The sequence below is a fragment of the Nymphaea colorata genome, chromosome 5 (genome assembly GCF_008831285.2).
Source record: "Nymphaea colorata isolate Beijing-Zhang1983 chromosome 5, ASM883128v2, whole genome shotgun sequence".
Classification (NCBI taxonomy): Eukaryota; Viridiplantae; Streptophyta; class Magnoliopsida; order Nymphaeales; family Nymphaeaceae; genus Nymphaea; species Nymphaea colorata.
The window spans coordinates 17,768,831-17,787,145 of NC_045142.1; the positions used below are offsets into that span (position 1 = coordinate 17,768,831).

The 18,315-nt window shown below is 39.9% G+C and overlaps 4 protein-coding genes across 7 annotated transcripts; 2 read left to right on the plus strand and 2 right to left on the minus strand.

The window, feature by feature from the left end:
* Positions 1–1,806: 1,806 nt before the first annotated feature.
* Positions 1,807–6,103, minus strand: LOC116254892 (protein FAR1-RELATED SEQUENCE 5-like). 2 transcript variants are annotated; one of them, XM_031630527.2, is made up of 2 exons: positions 5,947–6,103; positions 1,807–4,774 (listed from the first exon to the last, which is right to left on the minus strand). In XM_031630527.2, the coding sequence occupies exon 2, from the start codon at positions 4,760–4,762 to the stop codon at positions 2,201–2,203; it is 2,562 nt and encodes an 853-aa protein (XP_031486387.1). In that variant the 5' UTR covers positions 4,763–4,774; positions 5,947–6,103; the 3' UTR covers positions 1,807–2,200. The 2 variants fall into 2 exon arrangements, with proteins under 2 accessions (XP_031486387.1, XP_031486388.1); XM_031630528.2 differs by having other exon boundaries at positions 1,807–5,247.
* Positions 6,104–8,400: 2,297 nt separating this feature from the next.
* On the minus strand, positions 8,401–18,238 carry LOC116254314 (uncharacterized). Of its 3 annotated transcripts, none has more exons than XM_031629638.2 (3): positions 17,922–18,238; positions 17,781–17,847; positions 8,401–8,997 (listed from the first exon to the last, which is right to left on the minus strand). In XM_031629638.2, the coding sequence occupies exon 3, from the start codon at positions 8,978–8,980 to the stop codon at positions 8,636–8,638; it is 345 nt and encodes a 114-aa protein (XP_031485498.1). In that variant the 5' UTR covers positions 8,981–8,997; positions 17,781–17,847; positions 17,922–18,238; the 3' UTR covers positions 8,401–8,635. The 3 variants fall into 3 exon arrangements, with proteins under 3 accessions (XP_031485498.1, XP_031485497.1, XP_049933899.1); XM_031629637.2 differs by having other exon boundaries at positions 8,401–9,106; positions 17,922–18,235; XM_050077942.1 differs by lacking the exons at positions 17,781–17,847; positions 17,922–18,238 and adding an exon at positions 15,928–16,064 and having other exon boundaries at positions 8,401–9,106.
* LOC126410073 (uncharacterized) lies at positions 14,389–15,081 on the plus strand. The gene is made up of 2 exons (XM_050077940.1): positions 14,389–14,715; positions 14,797–15,081. Exons 1-2 carry the CDS (start codon positions 14,389–14,391, stop codon positions 15,079–15,081), a joined length of 612 nt encoding a protein of 203 aa, XP_049933897.1.
* LOC126410074 (uncharacterized) lies at positions 15,246–16,096 on the plus strand. Its single transcript, XM_050077941.1, has 3 exons — positions 15,246–15,372; positions 15,450–15,902; positions 15,972–16,096. Exons 1-3 carry the CDS (start codon positions 15,246–15,248, stop codon positions 15,983–15,985), a joined length of 594 nt encoding a protein of 197 aa, XP_049933898.1. The 3' UTR covers positions 15,986–16,096.
* Positions 18,239–18,315: the final 77 nt, after the last annotated feature.

Here is an 18,315-nt window from a genome sequence, read left to right on the forward strand (position 1 = left end):
CTTAATCTTGAAACCTTATACTGATTTTTGTTTACGAGTTTATGTTAATTGCTCAAGTTTAAAAATATAAGTGAAGGAGAAATTAATTGAGTTAACAAATACAAGCACTAGCAATGAGCACTAACATAACGAAAACCCACAATGTTAAGCCTTTCTGCCTCGGTCTAGAACACACACAAGTCGAGCAACTCGCTAATGCCTCGTTTGATTGTCGGGTTTAAGTGAGCTAAGTTCGATCAATCATTTGTCATTGCCCGCAGCAGCTCATGTTCAACTCACGACCTTATTGAACCGAATAATACGAGCTGAACCTAAGTCAAGCGACGAGATATTGATCCAATTTCTAGCCTTAATGGCATGAAGAAGCGCTCGTGGTCCATATTGGCATTCATTATTATTATTGAATGGGTCTGAGAGACTATCACAACTGGTCTTGTTGAGCCAATATAAGTACATGATTCATTTCTATAATGCCGTTGTTTACCATTAAAAAGGGTGAATAGACAGAGATAATAAATCTCTAAGGGGGCATTCGACGGGGCCTTGAATTTGATTCTAGAATTAAAGCTCTAGCAACAAAAACCTCAAACTGGCATTGGAATGAGAATTCCAGTTCTTGTTTGTTTCCCTTTGTATTTGATAGTCCAAAATTTTGAGTTCAAAATTGAAAACAATGTATTTGATAAAACAGAAATTAAAATTTAGAATTGATAAATTAAAACCATCAAAGCTGCTTAGTATTAGGTAGTTGGTCATGTAAAGGTTACATGGACCCTAAGGAGAGATGAAAAAATTCTAAAATTCTTAACCAAAATTTCATCTTCTAGAATTGAATCACAATTTCTGGAATTTTTATTCAAAAATGATCCTATAATTCCGAAACTAAAATTCTGTGTTTGATAATGCAATTTTCATTTCATCACTAGAATTCCACAATTCTCGCCTCATCAAACAAAAAGAAGAGATTTGAAGGGGTGGCCGAGCAAAAGAGACACTGGAAAAGGTTCTAAAATTTTTCTTTTGGAAGACTTTATCTTTGTTAACAAGTCTAATCATGCCAAATCGAGTTCAAATGGCTTACTCAAAACTCTGCTCAATAAACAAGCTCAAAAGATCAGCTCCAGCCCAACCCAATCATGAATAAACAAGCTCAAAAGATCAGCTCCAGCCCAACCCAATCATCATCTGAGTCGAGCTCACGCCAAGAAGCTTACAGAACCTACATGTGGAGACCAACATTCGGAGTCTTCTAGCCACCATGCATTAATCAGCCATACACCAAAATGATGCAGCCCCTGTTGTGTACGTGTCGATTCTCTTCTGAACAAGCCTGCTAATTGAAACCATATTGCTACCAGCCTTACTTAACAACATACTTTCTTTTTGACACTTTTAAGTAAACTTAGTAAAGGCGCTATTTTTTTCTAGTGCTGATAAGGCAAACTCAATAGGCAGTACAGGCCACTTCCCTGGATTGTTCTACAAACGATTTACTCCTGCCAATGTGAATTTATCTGGACTGTCATTGACAATATTGTGTAGGACATGTAATGCATGGTATACCCATCTCTTGCATTACGACATACAAATGAAACCACGGAAGAAGAAGAAAGAGTGAATCCTCAGAGCAGGAAGAAAGCTGACCGAAGGAGTGTGAGTGTCATGATTCAGATAATAGGTTCTCCTGACTATTATAACACACGGAACTAAAAAGTCCCACAAACCAGCTCTTCACTCAAATGCACATCCATACCGCGTTTTGTCTGCGCGCATGTTTCCATTCTTTTGGAGAGGGAGAGAGAGACAGCTGATTTAAACTTGGATACCTCGTGGTTGAACTATTTTACAAATAAAGTTAGCTTACACTTTACACAAAAAATAGCTAAGTAATTCCTGATTTTCTCATGAATCTATCCGGAGCTCGAATGAATCTCCTCATTCTTCAACCAGTACCCTTTTTCTGTTTGCCTGTCAAACAGCAACACCATCTTCCAAAGGAAACCGGATCTCCCTTCAGTTTCCTCATTCCTTTTCATTGATACCCTGCTTAGTTTGATCTATTCCTGCTCCAATGCTTTGAAATCATTTCTTTGAGAAGGGTTGGAAGAGATTCAATACCACCCTGTGGTAGTAAATCAATCTTACTACCTTAGAGATCAAGTACTCATATGAATGATGCCATGTTTGGCTATAATGTAGACTACCTGAATTTTGACCAATGTGATGTATGCCTGCTGCTAGTTGCATCAGCGGGTTGACTCTGTTCACAGATATTCTCTTCATGGATGCTACCGACTACTGGGGAAGAATGCTGCAGAAGAGCTGCAGCATTCTCTTTTACTGCACGAACCTCTTCCAAAGCCTTTCTTATTGCACGCTTTGCCAGATTGTAAATTTCAAGGCTCAAGGCACCTTCTGATGCATAGCTAATGGCTTCACGACACAGATCCTTATATAGTAAGTACCTATTTTCTTGAAAAGTACTATGAATGTGAGAAGCTTGATCCTTAGTAGCATCTCCATTCATGGCGCTTCTTGTCCAGCGTTTCCATATGCAATTTGACGGCAACAGCATAATATTTTTCACCATGAAAACTCGTAGTACATGTCTGCAGAGAATACCTGCATACTCGAACATTTGGCAGCTACAGCTTGCACAGCCTTCAATAGCATCGAAAGATACTATATGGGATATGTCCTCTGCTCCAAATTCAGCCACCTTAAAGGTGCCGATGGTGCCATTTTCATTGGTTAATTCTACTACGTGTTGAAGACTTTGAATTAGCTGATCTTGAAATTCCAGGAAAATTGTTCTCGTGTAAACCTCAGCAGCTTGAACTTCCATTGGGAAGCTTGTTTTGAGAATCGGTTTCATATAGCTTGACTTAAGATCCTCTTCAAGTTGCTTCTCAAACCAACCATCAATAGCTTGCTCACATTGAATCACAAATACTAACAAGGACGTGTGCTCATTCACATTGAAAATTGAGTTAATGCTCATGTTCCGCTGACCAGTGCTCACACTTGCACAAAATGCCCCTTGGAAGAAAACCCTGACCCATTTTTCTCTGCTTCTGTACAATAAGTAAAGCCATTGATTTTCCTGTAGCTCATATTTGTCAAGCAATGACCACCAACATGATTCAAACTCATCATTTGGCTCTGTAAGATTGATGCATTTAAGGAAATCCTCTCTAAGACTTTTATGTTTGCTCTCCAAACGGCCTAACTTCTTTGAAAATTTTTTCAAGATATGTCTTTTGCAGAAACAATGCTGGGTTTTTCGAAATACCCGTGCGACTGCAGCTACTATGGCCGGATCGTCATCAGTCATCAGCGCGTTAGGGTGCTGTCCAGACATGGCTTCAACCCATGTATTAAACAACCAAACATAAGAAGCTTCACTTTCATCTAGTAATAATCCACAGCCAAACAGTACAAACTGCTTATGCTGGTCGACACCTATAAACAGAACAAAAGGCATTTCATACAGATTTCTTCTGTATGTTGTGTCCAGAGTGACAACATCACCCAAATGACTATAAGCCATCCTTGACCTCGAATCAACCCAAAGAAAATTACACATACGGTATGCATCATCTACCTGAATAGCATAGAAGAAGGCAGGGTTCTTTGCTTGCATACGTTTGAAGTACTCTAGTACGTTCTGAGCATCTCTTCCAAGAATCTTCTTCTGGCCACTATGCACATGTTTTCCACTATCAGGCATGACAAAGCCAGTATTGCTAGGAGCAGTTGATTTCTCTTTTGGTACAGTCACTATAGGAGAAGTTGCTCTTGCTTGTTCAGAGGAATGTCCAGAGCAATCAACTGAGCTTTTTGCAGCATTAGAGGTACTCACCAACCGACTCTCTCGTAAATAAGAGCCCTTTCCGGGAAATCCCAATTCATGATTGTGATCCTTCTCAAATTGTGTGACGACCCATTTCTCTGATTCCAACTTCTTCACTCTGAACATAGCTTTGCAGCCTTCCCTCATGACTGGTCGCCTATTTGCATATTTCCTTATGCGGAATCCTTCCATAGAACATACAAAATAACGGCCGATAACTGTAGAATCACGCTTTGATCGACGAGTTGTAGCTACACGAATGCTAAAACCTAAACGTTTAGCATACTGGTAATAAAATATCCTTGCAGCAGCATCACTTTCAAACTCCATACCCACATATGGATCAACACTAGAAAGACCACTATTTGCTTCATCAAGGGCATCCAAGAATATTTTATGTTTATGTGAACGAAGGAGTGATACTGTTCCTGAACCCACCAACTCATGGTTATGATCCTTGATCAACCGTGTGACAATCCACTTATTAGAATCAAGTTTCTTTGCTCTAATCATTGCTTTGCAGCCCTCCCTTGTGTTTGGACGCTTGCTTACATATTTCTTTGACCGAAAGCCTTCTTTATAGCACACAAAGTCACGCCCAATAAGTGTAGAGTCCCGCTTAGAGCGACGTGTGGTACTTACTCGAATGCTAAAACCTACTCTCTTTGCATATTCATTATAATACACCCTCACTGCTTCCTCACTCTCAAACTCCATCCCTACATAAGGATCAACCCTAGCAGGAGATACATGCACCTGTAACTCATCCATTGCAGAATTTCCCATCATGTCATCAAGTTTATCTAGAGGCAGTTCATTGTCTACAATAGGACATTGTCTCATGGCACCATGGTTTGAATCCATAAAGGATCCTTCTAGCATGATACCTTGACTTACTCCACTCTCCATAATGTATATGCACTACAATGAAGGCAACAAGCAACCAAAAGCGAGTCATTAGCAATCATTAGTGATACAAAGGGGCAGAACCCAGGATGCTTAGAGGAGAACATTGTAGGTCAGGTTAGACAATGGTCATGCACCGCCATAAATGACAAAATCCACATATCAGACCTGACTCATTTGCAGCCCTAGCAATCATAAGCATGCAGCATCCTTAACAGTCACAACCACTTTTTATTGGCCAAAGACCAGTCAATCTACCTCTCACAGCAAGAGCATGCCTTGCCCAGCTAATCCTGATACTGAAAATTAAAATGCCTCATCTGCCACAAGTAATTGGTAAGCTCTTGGAGTGCATAGACGGTGGGCATCTAACTACCATATCACTCATCTCTTTTGTTGAACTCAACTTCATTCAAGTACTTTTCTTTCCAACACATTGAACCAACTCAACTCTACATATCGTATGCAAAACTGATGAACAAGACGAGCTTTGCCAAGGAAAAAACATGTTACAAGTCGCTTTTCATAGAGGCAGTCATTGTATGCCAAACTAACAAAAATTTTGGTTCAAAGATAAAAAATCAATCTATTGACTTTGGAAATTATGCTAACAAACTAACAACAAAATCACACAGAATTCATGTAAATTGCTCATAGACAAAGAAAACGACACTCCCACCATATAAGCACCACCAAGCGATTAGCAAGCATACCCACAAAACCGTGACTCTTTTAACAGAGAAATGAAAAGGTCAAGCATTACACTAGCAAACAACACCAAGCGTAGCTGTAATATACCGACGATCAGACGAAAGAAACACTGAAACAACCATCCCCATAGTCTAAAAATGAAAGATAACGAACAAATTACGAACACTAAAATCTGGACGCCACATACCAATATTAGGAAATTCATGGAATCCATTATCAACAGTTCATTAAACTATTCCAGACAGCACATATATGAAACAGAAGAGAAAGATAAATTGGCGCGAAAACACTTGTACAGTTGGCAGCGTTACTTAACAGTGGATTGTACATCACAAATTCAATTTGGTGGCTCTAATCGTTGGTACAAAGAGAATGGAGGGCACAATGAAGTAAAAGTAAATAAAAACAAGGAACAAAATTGTCACTCGGCCGAAACGAAGAAAAATCTTCCCACCAGAGAGAGAGAGAGATAGTACCTGTCGAAGCTGAAAGCACGTCTCACGAGAGAGCCTGCCGGACTGAGATGAGACCAAACGTCAAGTAAATGAACGCCACTGACAGATCATTTGGTGGAACTGAATTTCCGAGCGTCGATCTGCTTTCCCCCTTCACGCAGCACCCAGGTGTGGCAGTCTGGACCACCATAGATTATGAAGTAAGGCACGGTGAGGATTTCACTCTTTAAACTGTGGGATGGTGAATAACGGGTCGGATCAGGTTCCTTATAGTGAATAAGGATGTAAATGTGTTTCAAACTTTCAACTTCACCGACCACAGGGACTGGAACCCGAATCCAAACATCATTTTCTAAAACTTGATTTAGATCCGACTAACATAACATCTGACATTGGTATACGTTAAGTTTTTGGGTGAGAGAAAAGTGTTTAATTCTATCACCACCAGAAGAGTTAAGGTATTTTACATGTCAGTGGTCTTCCTTTTATATTTCCTTTTATATTATGAAGAATTGGTGCCTCAAAAATTTACATGTAAGTTTCAAACAAATTATTTATCCAAAATACATAAAAATTTTAAAAAATGATATTTCAACCCTGTCAAAATTTTGAAACTACAATTCGTTCCCCTCAAAAAAATTATTGACTCCACTCTTATACCGCCAGATGCACTACACTCCTTTGAAGCTATTGCACTTCAAAAACATGCAGTAACTTTTAGATGGGACGACTTGCCTTAAATCAGTTATATGGGGAAACTTATTTACATAAACTTATTTACGATAGCTTCACTGTATTCTTTGGATAACCCGCCACCTAAATCAATTTCTAAAATTTTGTCTTAAAAAATTTATCACTTTTATCCTGATACACTTTAATGAGCACGCATCCTCGAAAGGGAAACTTTTCACCTTCAAAATAGTTTGTCCTGCAAGAGAAAGCATAAGGAACAAATCTCCACTCAGAAAGTAGGAAATAGTTCCCTCATTTTTACTGCACGATAATTTCTCCTACCTTAATCCATTCTATGGTGAGTTTGTAACAAAAGAGATATGGTTGGGGTTGAAATTTTCACGTATGTTCCATTGAGGGGACAAGAGTCTGAAAAGATGAGGTGAAATTTTACTGGGTAAAAATTGTTCTTCCTTTAAAGTAAACCCCTATGATTACCATGAGATTAGTTAAATTACATTGTAGTGGCAGTCTCCTGTGGTCGGGCGCCCTAATTCCGTCAAACTGTTAAATGTTTGGAATAAGGATTTCTTTTTTTATTATTATCATAACCCCCAAAAGGAAAAATCTTTTGATCACCTTCAAAAGCTACTAGGGGTGGGCATCGGACCGGGTCGGCCTAGAAACCGGGGGCCGGCCCGATGGGGGAAAGCGGGGAAGGGGGAAGGCCGATGGGGGAAGGAGAGGGGGAGGAAGTGAAGAGAGGCAGATGGGAGGGAGAAAAGGGGGAAGAAGGAGGATGGGGAACGGGAGGCGGAGGAGGACGAAGAGGAAAGGAGGACGGACGGGCGGAGGAGGAGGAGGAGGGACGGGCGATGCAAAAAAATTAAAAATATATATATATTTTTAATCTAAACAGGCCGAATCGGGCCAAGCCGAGCTGACCCAAACCAGGTTTTTCCTGGCCCAAACCCGGGCCGACCCGACCATACTTGCTTCCGTGTATGTCAACAAATTTCCAGACTTTATCCTGATCAGCTTATATTAGTCGGCACGTATTGTATCAGCCTGTCAATTAAATGAACTAAGACATGTTTCCTAAAAAATATTTTGATGATTTTTTATTTTAAGGTTAATTTAGTTCTTCAATTATCTTTAAAATGAAAAAAAACATAAAATAAACAGCATATTGTGATGCACATTCATTACCACGACCCAATTGGATACTTTCAACATTGCAAATCAACCATCAGATTTTCTTGTCAAGTGAAAGACCTCGCAATAACCTTCTAAACATAATTATTTTTGACAAAGCACGTTGGCAAATAGAAAACCCAAATAAATCTAGTACGTACAAGAAGATATTAGACATAAGTGTTCAGAAAACACAAGCATGTCTATGTCAACTTCCTTAAAGCCATGATTTCTACAATATATCACACATTTTTAAGGAGTCCAGCGATTTAATACAGGAAAAAGGAAATGGCTCCTGGTCCATTTTCAAACTCACCTCTTGCTATGAACATAAGGCTGGCAGGCGTGGCGTTCATTTGGGTAGGGGTGCAGGTTCAGCCAGAAGTTCAAACTGGCAACCAGCCCCAGTATGATCTGGATTAACCATTTTAGGCTTTTAGCTATTTATCTTGGAACACGCATAAACCATGTTTGAGTACTACAGCACAGCAACACAACGGCAGCTTCACCACATGTCACCAGCTACACAGATGAAGTAATGGAGAGTATGACATCCTCAGGACCTCATGTTCAGCCACAAGCAAACATGCATGCCAAATACCCACAAGCTTCCCATGTAATGAAAATTATGATAGCTTCATAGCTTTAGTATGATAAACATAGGTGAACAGAGCAAATGGGAGGACATGTATAACTGAACTGCTCATTCATTTGCACCAATATCATATCGAGGGACCTGTATATGGCGCAACAACAATCTTGCTAATTTCAAAACTATTTCATGTCATAAATGTCATACACCTCTGTCACAGAAAATCTCTTAAGCCCCATTCCTGAAAGCAACTCAAATTAGTTTAACACCTGCATGGCTGAGAGAATCCACAATGGCTTTTACCTTACCATGGTACTTCTGTTCTCTCTTAAGAAACACAGTAACAGCAGGAATACCTTTGAACAAAAGACGATCAGCAAGGATCTTGCCTATTTTTGCGGCAGCCTCAACATCATGAGTGTTTCCCATGGTCGTCCTCAGTGCAGTCTCTTGTGAACTAGCAGAGGAGGCTACTGTGGCAGTCGGCTGATGAAAAACTTGAGCAGTTATATATTTGTTTGAAAAGCTCATCTTGAGCACATAAGGCTTCAGGAAATTTATTATTCTTGGTGGTCTAGCTGGAGGAGGAATAACCATTGTTGATCACTTGATCTCTGTGAAATTTTTACCATGAACAATTATTCAGCCAAGGGTCAATGGCTCAATGGCGGCATACAAAGGGAGAAAGTTGTGCAAAATGGCCATCTGCAGTTGCACTTAATACTACAAACAAAAACAGCAGAATTAAAGACAATTTTCCAAGTAAATAGCCTCAATTATGATATGAATTGCATTTTAAAATTTGCATAGATGCAGCCAATGTAAAATTGAATCTGCCTTCACATAACAAAATAATCAACAAAACTTGACATGCAATGCCCAGGCAAATGCAAGTCTGGGGTTTGCACACATTGATAGCACGTTACTAGATGACAGACACAACTTAACTCGTCCAACAAAGAAACACAACCTGAACAAATTCAAATTGTTTACAAGTGTGAGAATAACTGCATGAAGAAATGCCTTGTGTATCAAAATAATCATCAACCATCAAAGAGGTTGTGATGCCAACACCCCCTAAATGGCAGAAGCAAATAATTTGACAGAAATGGAACAAACATTCACAAAGTTTTTTTCATGAAGGAAGCACTTAGAGTGTTTAGCTGCATCATTTAAGAAATAAAAATGGGACGAAACGGCACTTTAGGTTGAATCAGTCGGAACTTAATTCTACCTTACCCACATTGTACTCACAGACAGCTGCCAGTTCAAAAATAAAGGAGCTGGCAAGAGCTCAGAAAATAAGTAAAACTTGCATCACATGCTGAAAATGTGTACGATTTCCACACCCACCAGCCCTAGCTTCCTATCAAGAAGCTATAATAAAAGCAAGTAAAACCACTAGAACTTCTAGCCAAAAAATCCAAAAGCCACAGACAGGTTCCACGCCATAAAAAATACATCATCTATTCACAAGCAACGAATCTGTGGTTGCTGGTTTCAAGCAATGATAGAATGGTGGGGAAATCAGAACTGACAAGGAAGAACACAACTGCATGCAGGTCCTGAACACACAGACAGTAGCTACAGTAATACATACAACTTTAAATTACATAACAAGATTAAACTCTACCGTGTCAATGTCATGGAGACTCTACTAGCTAAACTATGAGAGCGTTGCAGGAGTAAGTGGGTGAGAAAGCTCAGAGGAAAGAGAACACGGTAGCAGTTCATAGGCAAGAAAACATGGTGGCAGCACAAGAAGCAACTTGTGCATTTCTAATAGAACCACCACCAGAAAAGCAATGTCCAACCTTCTCTTAGTATTAAGTACCCTAAGCACATGAGATAACAAAATCTATATAAATGCAATTTCAAATTTGTAACTTCTAACTAGGAAGAAAATTTCTCGGAGAGTGCTTCAATAGTTTCACCGATTTAAGTCCTATATAGCTGCTAGCATTGAGTCCTCAAGACAATGCCACTTCATTGTATTGAAATAATCAGCAAACAGAACAAAAACCTTTTCACATCAAAATACTTGCACTGATTGTGGGAGGGCCAACCCAAATCATGTCTTCTCTTAGACCATGAACTTGATGGGCAGCTTCAGAGCTCCATGCAAATCATTGGTCTTGATGGACATGATGGCTCATACAGGCCATGTTGCTCAAACAAAGATCATGTCTACCCTGTTTCACCCAACTAAGATTTGAGAAGAGATCTGAGAACACATGGACCAATTCATGCTAAATCACATGGGCATTTAAGAAACATGTAACAGACATGGCTGCAGCAAGAGAGAGAAGAAGGGAGAAAGAGTACTGCAAAAGTGAGTGTGTAGAAGATCACCAAGGGAGAAGGTAATTGAAACGGCTTATAATTCTCAATTCTCTACGATGGCTAGGAGATAAAATATGTTCAGGAACAAGCAAATCGTAATTATGATTGTCCCCATTCACACGCACTCCTCCGTGTCATGCAATCGAGCCACTAAAGAAGAACTTGAGAAAGAAATGGGAATAGCCCTGGAAGCACTTTTGCTTATTATCTACCCCACGCTCCCATTTCGCTCACCGCTACCATGAGAATCGCTTTTGCTTTCTTTTCCTCTGGCTACTAAGATCTTTCAGTTCGCCAGGCTGTCTCTTGCTTGCCCATGCATTCAGCAGCAATTCGAAAGGTTGACCTATTCGGGAATCTCCGGATATATGCTTCTTCAGTCTAATAGTGGTTGTTTCAGGACATCATCATCAAGGAAGGGGAAATTGGAGTTGCCTTTCATGGTTCTTGATACTGAAGGTCACTGATTCAGGTCAGACAAATCGTTCAACCTTTTTATGGAAAATGGCAATTGTATGCCATTAGTGTTCACCCTGGAAGAATTTGATGTCAATTTAACCCTTTTCCGATTTAGGATGAAATTCAGGATGAAATTTAACCCTTTTCCGATTTGAGGTCATGTTTGATGCACTGGAAGAATTTAACCTGTTAATTTTAACTCTGTTTGATGCAGCTGAGTCGGTTGGGCACTCTTGTAACCATGTTGACCAGGTAGTTCATGTAATGCTACAATATTCCTGTAGCATGACTTCTAACTCTCTTGTCCTTCTTCCTTTGGGGCGCGTTTGATGCAGCGGGTGAACCCCGTTTTTTCGGAAAAATTCGTAAGGGCGGGTGAAATTTCACCCGCCCGACGAAGATTGCATCAAACGGGGTGAATTTCACCCTGTTTAACACATAACTCGAGCGGGTGGAATTCCACCCGCTCGACGCCTTACCCCGCGCTCGACACCCTAGCCCCCCCCCCCCCGCCCCCTCCCGACACAACTTCATTTCACCCCATCGCCCTCTCCCGTAGCTCTTCCTCGCTCGAAAGACGCTCGAACGGAATCACCGAAGCTCCTCCTCGCTCTGTCGCCTTCCCACCGTTGCAACAGAGGTCGCTCCAACCGTCGCCGCCTTGACCATCGCCGCTTCTCTACTGGTGATCTCTCCCTAGCTTCTCTCTTGCTCTCTGGTGCCCTCTTATTCTCCCAAAATAGTGCCCTAATCACAGCCTTCTCAGAAATCTTGTTCTCGCTCGCAGGTTATATGCAATCTCCCTTTCTCTCTTGCTCTCTCATGCCCTTCTTTTCTCCCTTTGTCTATTGCCCTAATATATTTTGATATGGCATCTTATCGGCAGGGAAGACAGGGCATAGAAGGCTGCATTCTCCGATCGCCGGTCGCTCTGTTGCTATTGCCCTCGTTTTGTCAACTTCTGGTATATCTCAAATCCCCTAAGTTGCGATATTAGCCTCTGTATAGTGAAGACAGCGACGCTACCTGCACATTCCTTTTCTACAACATTTGTATATTTTCTGTAAATGTTTTGGATTTGGAATTTGGGGGTTTGCCTGCAATACATCTAACTCCCCACCTACTTCTGAGCCTGCTGTTGTATTGTTGAAAGAATCCTTTTTCTTTCCGTCATCACTTCTTCACATGGATGAATTTGGGGGAGCGACGCTACCTGCATACTGATGATGCTAGACAACAATACACCCATTGAAATGGCATATTTTGTGTTGGCCTTATTAGTTATGCACAAAAACACTGAATCTACTTTATTCAGATTGCACTCATCCGCTACCTGCATAATCTCTGCTATTTCACAGAGTGCTATTTCTTTTCCACTTAAGCATGGATCGTTTATATGGCATTATGTACTTCTCATCCTTGATTTTGCTACAGATTCCGATAATTATACTCATCGGACAATTTCACACTATGCCCAGATTGATATGGCATCTTACAGCATTCTGTTTATATGGCATTAAGTAGGCATATGATAGATTGAAAATTTTTATCCCATAGCCTAGTGCTGAAGACCAATCTTCCAAATTTCATGAAGGAGAACATAGAACATGGTTCAAGTCGATTGGTTTTATTGTGTATATTTTCTTTCTTCCACATGCACTTCCTTTTCTTGTTATACATGAACCACAATGTTCTTGATTCTGCTTCTTTTCCATACAATGTTCTTCATTCTGCTTCTTCCCATATTTCATAGGAAATCATCATGGCCAAGAGAAAGGTTGAATCACAACTGCCCACCTTTCAGCCTCAGCCCATGTCATAGTGTCAAACACCTTTGGGGATTATGACTTTCACTTTCAAGCCCCTATAAAGAGTAGTACATCACCCCATTTATGCAGGTCTCCTAAAAGCCGCAACAATGTAGATAGCTTGATGTTCATGTATTCTTTTTATTGACCATGTCATGTATGCCGTAAAGAAGTATTCTTGATTCTGTACCTCACGAAGGGGAGAAGGAGCTAGCTTTGTCCAATTTCAATTTTTGTGCGTTTTTATCAACTATGAAGAGTATTACTTAATTGTGATTAGTGCATTCCCAAGCTGTCATTAGCAACTAAATTGTGGGGGTTTGCCTGCAATACATCTAACTCCCCATATTGGGTTGTTGTCTTTATTCGTAACACTTGCCATGTGAGACGTTTCTGATTTTCGGTGCTAATTGAGTTAGTCAATTTGTTGGTTGTCGTTAAAAGACGAAGGTTGCCCAGTCAATTTGTTGGTTGTCGTTAAAAGACGAAGGTTGCCCAGTGAACCATTATTGATGTTCGTACCATGAACAAGGGAGTTTCCTGTTCTTGCTGTGTTATACAATCTGTGGGTAGCCTCTGGAATGGAATCAATGAACCATAATCCTTTGAAGTTTGGCATTTAATGTTTGTTATGCTGCATTGCATAGTCTGCAGATGATAGATCATTGATTCGTTATGGATGTATGATGCTTATAGATACATATTCTCAAATTTTTCTAAGGGGTTATATATAAATTTGCAACATATAGATTGCAACAGTAGCCAGATTGGATGAAATCCAGCCTTGTTTTGCTTGAATCAAGCCCATCAGAGGTTACTGATAGTCGTAAAAAGTTTGTTTTTTAATTTAATTGCTTTAATGCTTTCTAGATTTCATCACTTGTTAGAATTAAATGAACATAGTCACCTTAGCTGATTTCTTGATGATTGTTTTCCGTTTCACAGTCTTCTTCTGTTTCATGTATACATGCTGTTATGTTATATAATACATGCAGTTAGTTATGTCATAAATGTTATGTACACATGCTAAACATTAGATGAGTTGTACAAGTCGTATAAATGCAATTGTGTTGTCAGCCTGTTAGTCTGTCATGTTATATATACTATTATATGTTGTTGTGTCTTTATATGTTGCATATATGAAGGTTTCTAATTTGCTTATACTGTTGTTACGTTGTATAATTGTAATGACTGTTTTTCCTTCTGTCATGTCTCTAATATTGTATATGGACATTGCCGAAGATTGTTGATTGTAACTATTACTGTTGATTGGTAAGCTTGTGCTATTGTTTTTTAGTTATGACATTATGGGTGATTTGACTGTGCCTCTATTTTAGTTGTAATGTTGTTGCGAACTGAAAATGTGTTTCCCTAGTTGTACAAGTTATTATTACCATGGAAGACAGCGGTCCATCGAGGGAGAACCTTACGTGGACATCAGAGCAAATGGACTATTTAGTCCAACTTCTTGTGGAGCAATCCCGCATCCCTGGTATGAAATCTGGTGGAGGATTGAAGTCGAAAGCGTATACAGCAATTGAAAAATGCATGATAGACAAATTTGGTCCAGAATTCAGTAAAAAGAAAATAAAAAACAAATTGAAGTACTCCAAACCAAACTTGACAGTCATGAAAGAAATTTTGAATACAAGCGGGTTTGGGTATGACCCAATCAACAAGTGTATTGAGGTCGACCAACAAGTATGGAATGACTATATTCAGGTACGTTATAGAGATATTACTATTAGGTTGTGTCTAACATTTCTTTACTACATGTTCATTTGAACACATGGTTGTTTTCAGCAATACCCGAACAGAAAAAAGTACAGAGGTCCCAAGTTATGGAGATACTTTGATGAGTTCGCCGAGGTCTTCGGCGATTCTCATGCCCTCAATGAACGGAATCGTGCCACGCAGAATACTTTTCAGCATTCTGGACAAACAATAAGTAAGTATGTCAGTTGTGTACTACGAGCAATATGTATAATGGGTAAAGATTTTGTCAATCGGCCCAACGATGACGTCCCAACTAAAATTCGGAGATCGAAGCGATTCAATCCATATTTCCAGGTATTTTCGAAATTGTAAAGTAAACAAAATGCATCCCACATCCAACATACAACATGACTAACTTGCACATATGGATCTAGGATTGTTTAGGAGCAATTGATGGCACTCATGTACCTGCATGGGTCGCAGCATCAGAGCAAGCAAGATTTCGCAATAGAAAAGGTTATATTTCGCAAAATGTCATGGCTGTAGTTGGATTCGACAATCGATTCCACTACGTTTTGGCAGGATGGGAAGGAAGTGCGACAGACTCAAGGGTATTATACAATGCACTTGATCATCCAACGGACCCATTTGTGGTCCCCGAAGGTACGTACTTCAACCAACCAACCCATTACTTTTTCAAAAAAGGTGCAAATGTTTACGTAATGTGTGTTCAATTGTAGGCAAATACTATCTTGCTGATGGGGGTTATCCGAACATTGTTGGTTTCCTAACACCTTATCGAGGACATCGTTATCATATGTCAGAATTTGACACCCCGGGGGCACGCAGACCTAGAACTCCACAAGAATTATTCAACCATAGGCATTCATCACTTCGAAATACAGTAGAAAGAACTTTTGGCATGTTGAAAGCACGTTTTCCAATATTGAAAATGCAAGTGCCGTATCCATTCAAAAAACAAGCTCAAATTGTGCTTGCTACATGTGTATTGCACAACTTCATACTTGACCACAATCCAAATGCCGAACAATTTGGTGATGAGGACGCACCTACAATTGATAATTCTGTCGTAAGCGAACCGGAAATTGCAAGCCAAACACACCAGCGGGGAAGCAACAATCCCTTGAGAACAACTATAACAAATCAAATGTTTGCAGATTATCAATTGAATAGTAAGTTTATTTTATCTATCTTTACCATTGTTGCATGTAGTTGTTTAACATTTGTTTTGTTTTCGACAGGACAACGAAGATGATTCCTCGTCAAAAGTACTATGTCGTCTTCGAAGGCAGGTCACGAGGAATATACAACAGTTGGGAGCAGTGCCAACCATTAGTGTATCGCTACAAGGGCGCCCTGTTCAGATCATTTCATACCTATGAAGCAGCTCAATATCACATGAATGAATATCTGCACAACAAATACGGTGTGCAATTTTGTAAGCCATTGGATATTGTCGATGTCAACGCAACAGTAGAGGAAGATGTGATGAAGATAAATGGACGGATCTACATTCCACTTTTCTGCATTGCTTTTTTTGTTACTACTTGTTTTCTTTGTTGGATCTGTACTCGTTAAACTTATGTACTAAATGTCACACATATGTTATTTGGTGACTGCTTTAAACTTTATTGGATCTGTACTCGTTAAACTTTCATACAGGTTGTAGTCGTTAAACTTTTGTACTGGATGGGACAACAAGTTGTGGTGAATGTTTTTAATTATAGGTTCCAGTGTTGGATGAATATCAGTTAATCATTGTCAGGTTGATTACTTGTTTATAGGCTGGATTTCCATTACATTGATTGCGCATGTTCATGATTTTTTCCCAATATTCTTGAAGGCCGCAATGTTGTCATATAATTTATTTCATTTCTGTCATGTTAAATTATCTATCATATGCATCAAACATGATTAAATTTACCAGGTTAAATTTGTCATTATGCATCAAACACGGTTAAAATTAACAGGTTAAATTCTTCCAGTGAATCAAACATGACATCAAATCGGAAGAGGGTTAAATTTCATCCTGTTTTTTTTTTCAGAAAAATTTGCCAGGAAAATTTACCACGTTAATTTCTTCCCTGTGCATCAAACGCACCCTTGTTGATGCAACATTCATTACACTTTAGTTGAATAGGATAGCGCATTGCTTTTGCCCTTCTATCACAGTTTTCCACGGAAGTCTTCCTGATCATTTTTATCCTTCTTTGTCTTCATAGTATGACATACAGAAACTAATATGCTCTTGTTTTGCAGGTTAGACAGCTCCATGACTAAGTCCAAGTGGGGGACACATGTTGCTTGCCATTGTCTAATGAAGCACTAGCGTGCAGTGAAGAAGCAACTAAACTGAACGTGAACTAGAAAAGCATGATAAGCCACACATATGCTAGCAACTGAACCTTCCCCTTTCCAGTATAGCAAGAAACTTGCACAAAATGCAGAGGCGCAAGGTGCTTGTGATGTGCCACATGCACATGCTTTCAAACATACATGTGACATAAGTCAAGCATGGACCACTAATTATCAAAGAACAAATCAGTAAGCTGGTTTGCCTTTTTATAAGGATTTTCTTGAAATGGTGACATCTTCTGTAAAAAGGACATTCATTTGGTGTTTGAAGGACACAGACAAGATGATTTTAAAGCAAATCATAAAAATTTTTACAGGAATACCAGGTGAGATCAGAATATAATAATCTCATGAAGCATGAGGAATTTCTTCAATCATTCCAAGTAGAACATTGGAGATGAAGCTTGAACATCCAAGGTATGCTCAGAGGAAGCAGAAAACAGATGCTACAGAAATGTGCCTAATTTCTAAAACAGGAAACATAGTATAATCATATTGGAAGAGGAAAGCTTTCTGTTTTTCCCTAGAAAGCAGGGATCGTCTTAAATTGCGAGGCCCTTACATCAGCAAAATCAACATTAACTAGACCAGGGATCTGCAAAGACGATCCCTGCTTTCAAGATGATCTCTCGATACATCAACTCATACATCCATAGAAGCAAGAAGGGAAAAAAGGAGAATCGTGAGAGGCATACCTGAGTAAAGCAACAGCCAAAACGTAGAAAACCCCAAATTTCCTGTTGAAGATGGTGAGTAAAGCAACTGAACCAAGAGAGAGATGGGTTATTGATAGAACGTGTGTGTGGGAGAGCGACAGAGAGAAGCAGAGGGCTCACCTGGGGCTGCAAGCGGGCGACGTTGGGAAAGGAGGGAGCAAGACACCAGCGAGAGAGGAAGGAGGGAGCGAGAGAGCAACGACAGAGGAAAGAGGGAGTGACGTTGGGGAAAGAGGAGAGTAAAGAGGGAGCGGGAGAGGCCAGGAGCGACAGAGCAGCAGAGAGGAGAGGAGCAACAGAGCAGCGAAAGAGGAGAGGAAGGAAAGAGCGAGTCGAGAGAGCGAAAGAACCAGGCGGAGAGGAAAACGGAGAGAAAAGGAGGTGAACGAGAGCCCTAACGGCTCAAATTTTTATCCGCGGAAAAAAGTCGGAGGTCCGACCTCCGACTTTTTTTCGGGTTAAATTTAACCTCTTCGTACCTTTTTTTCGCGTGAATTTTTTCATTTTTTCCCGT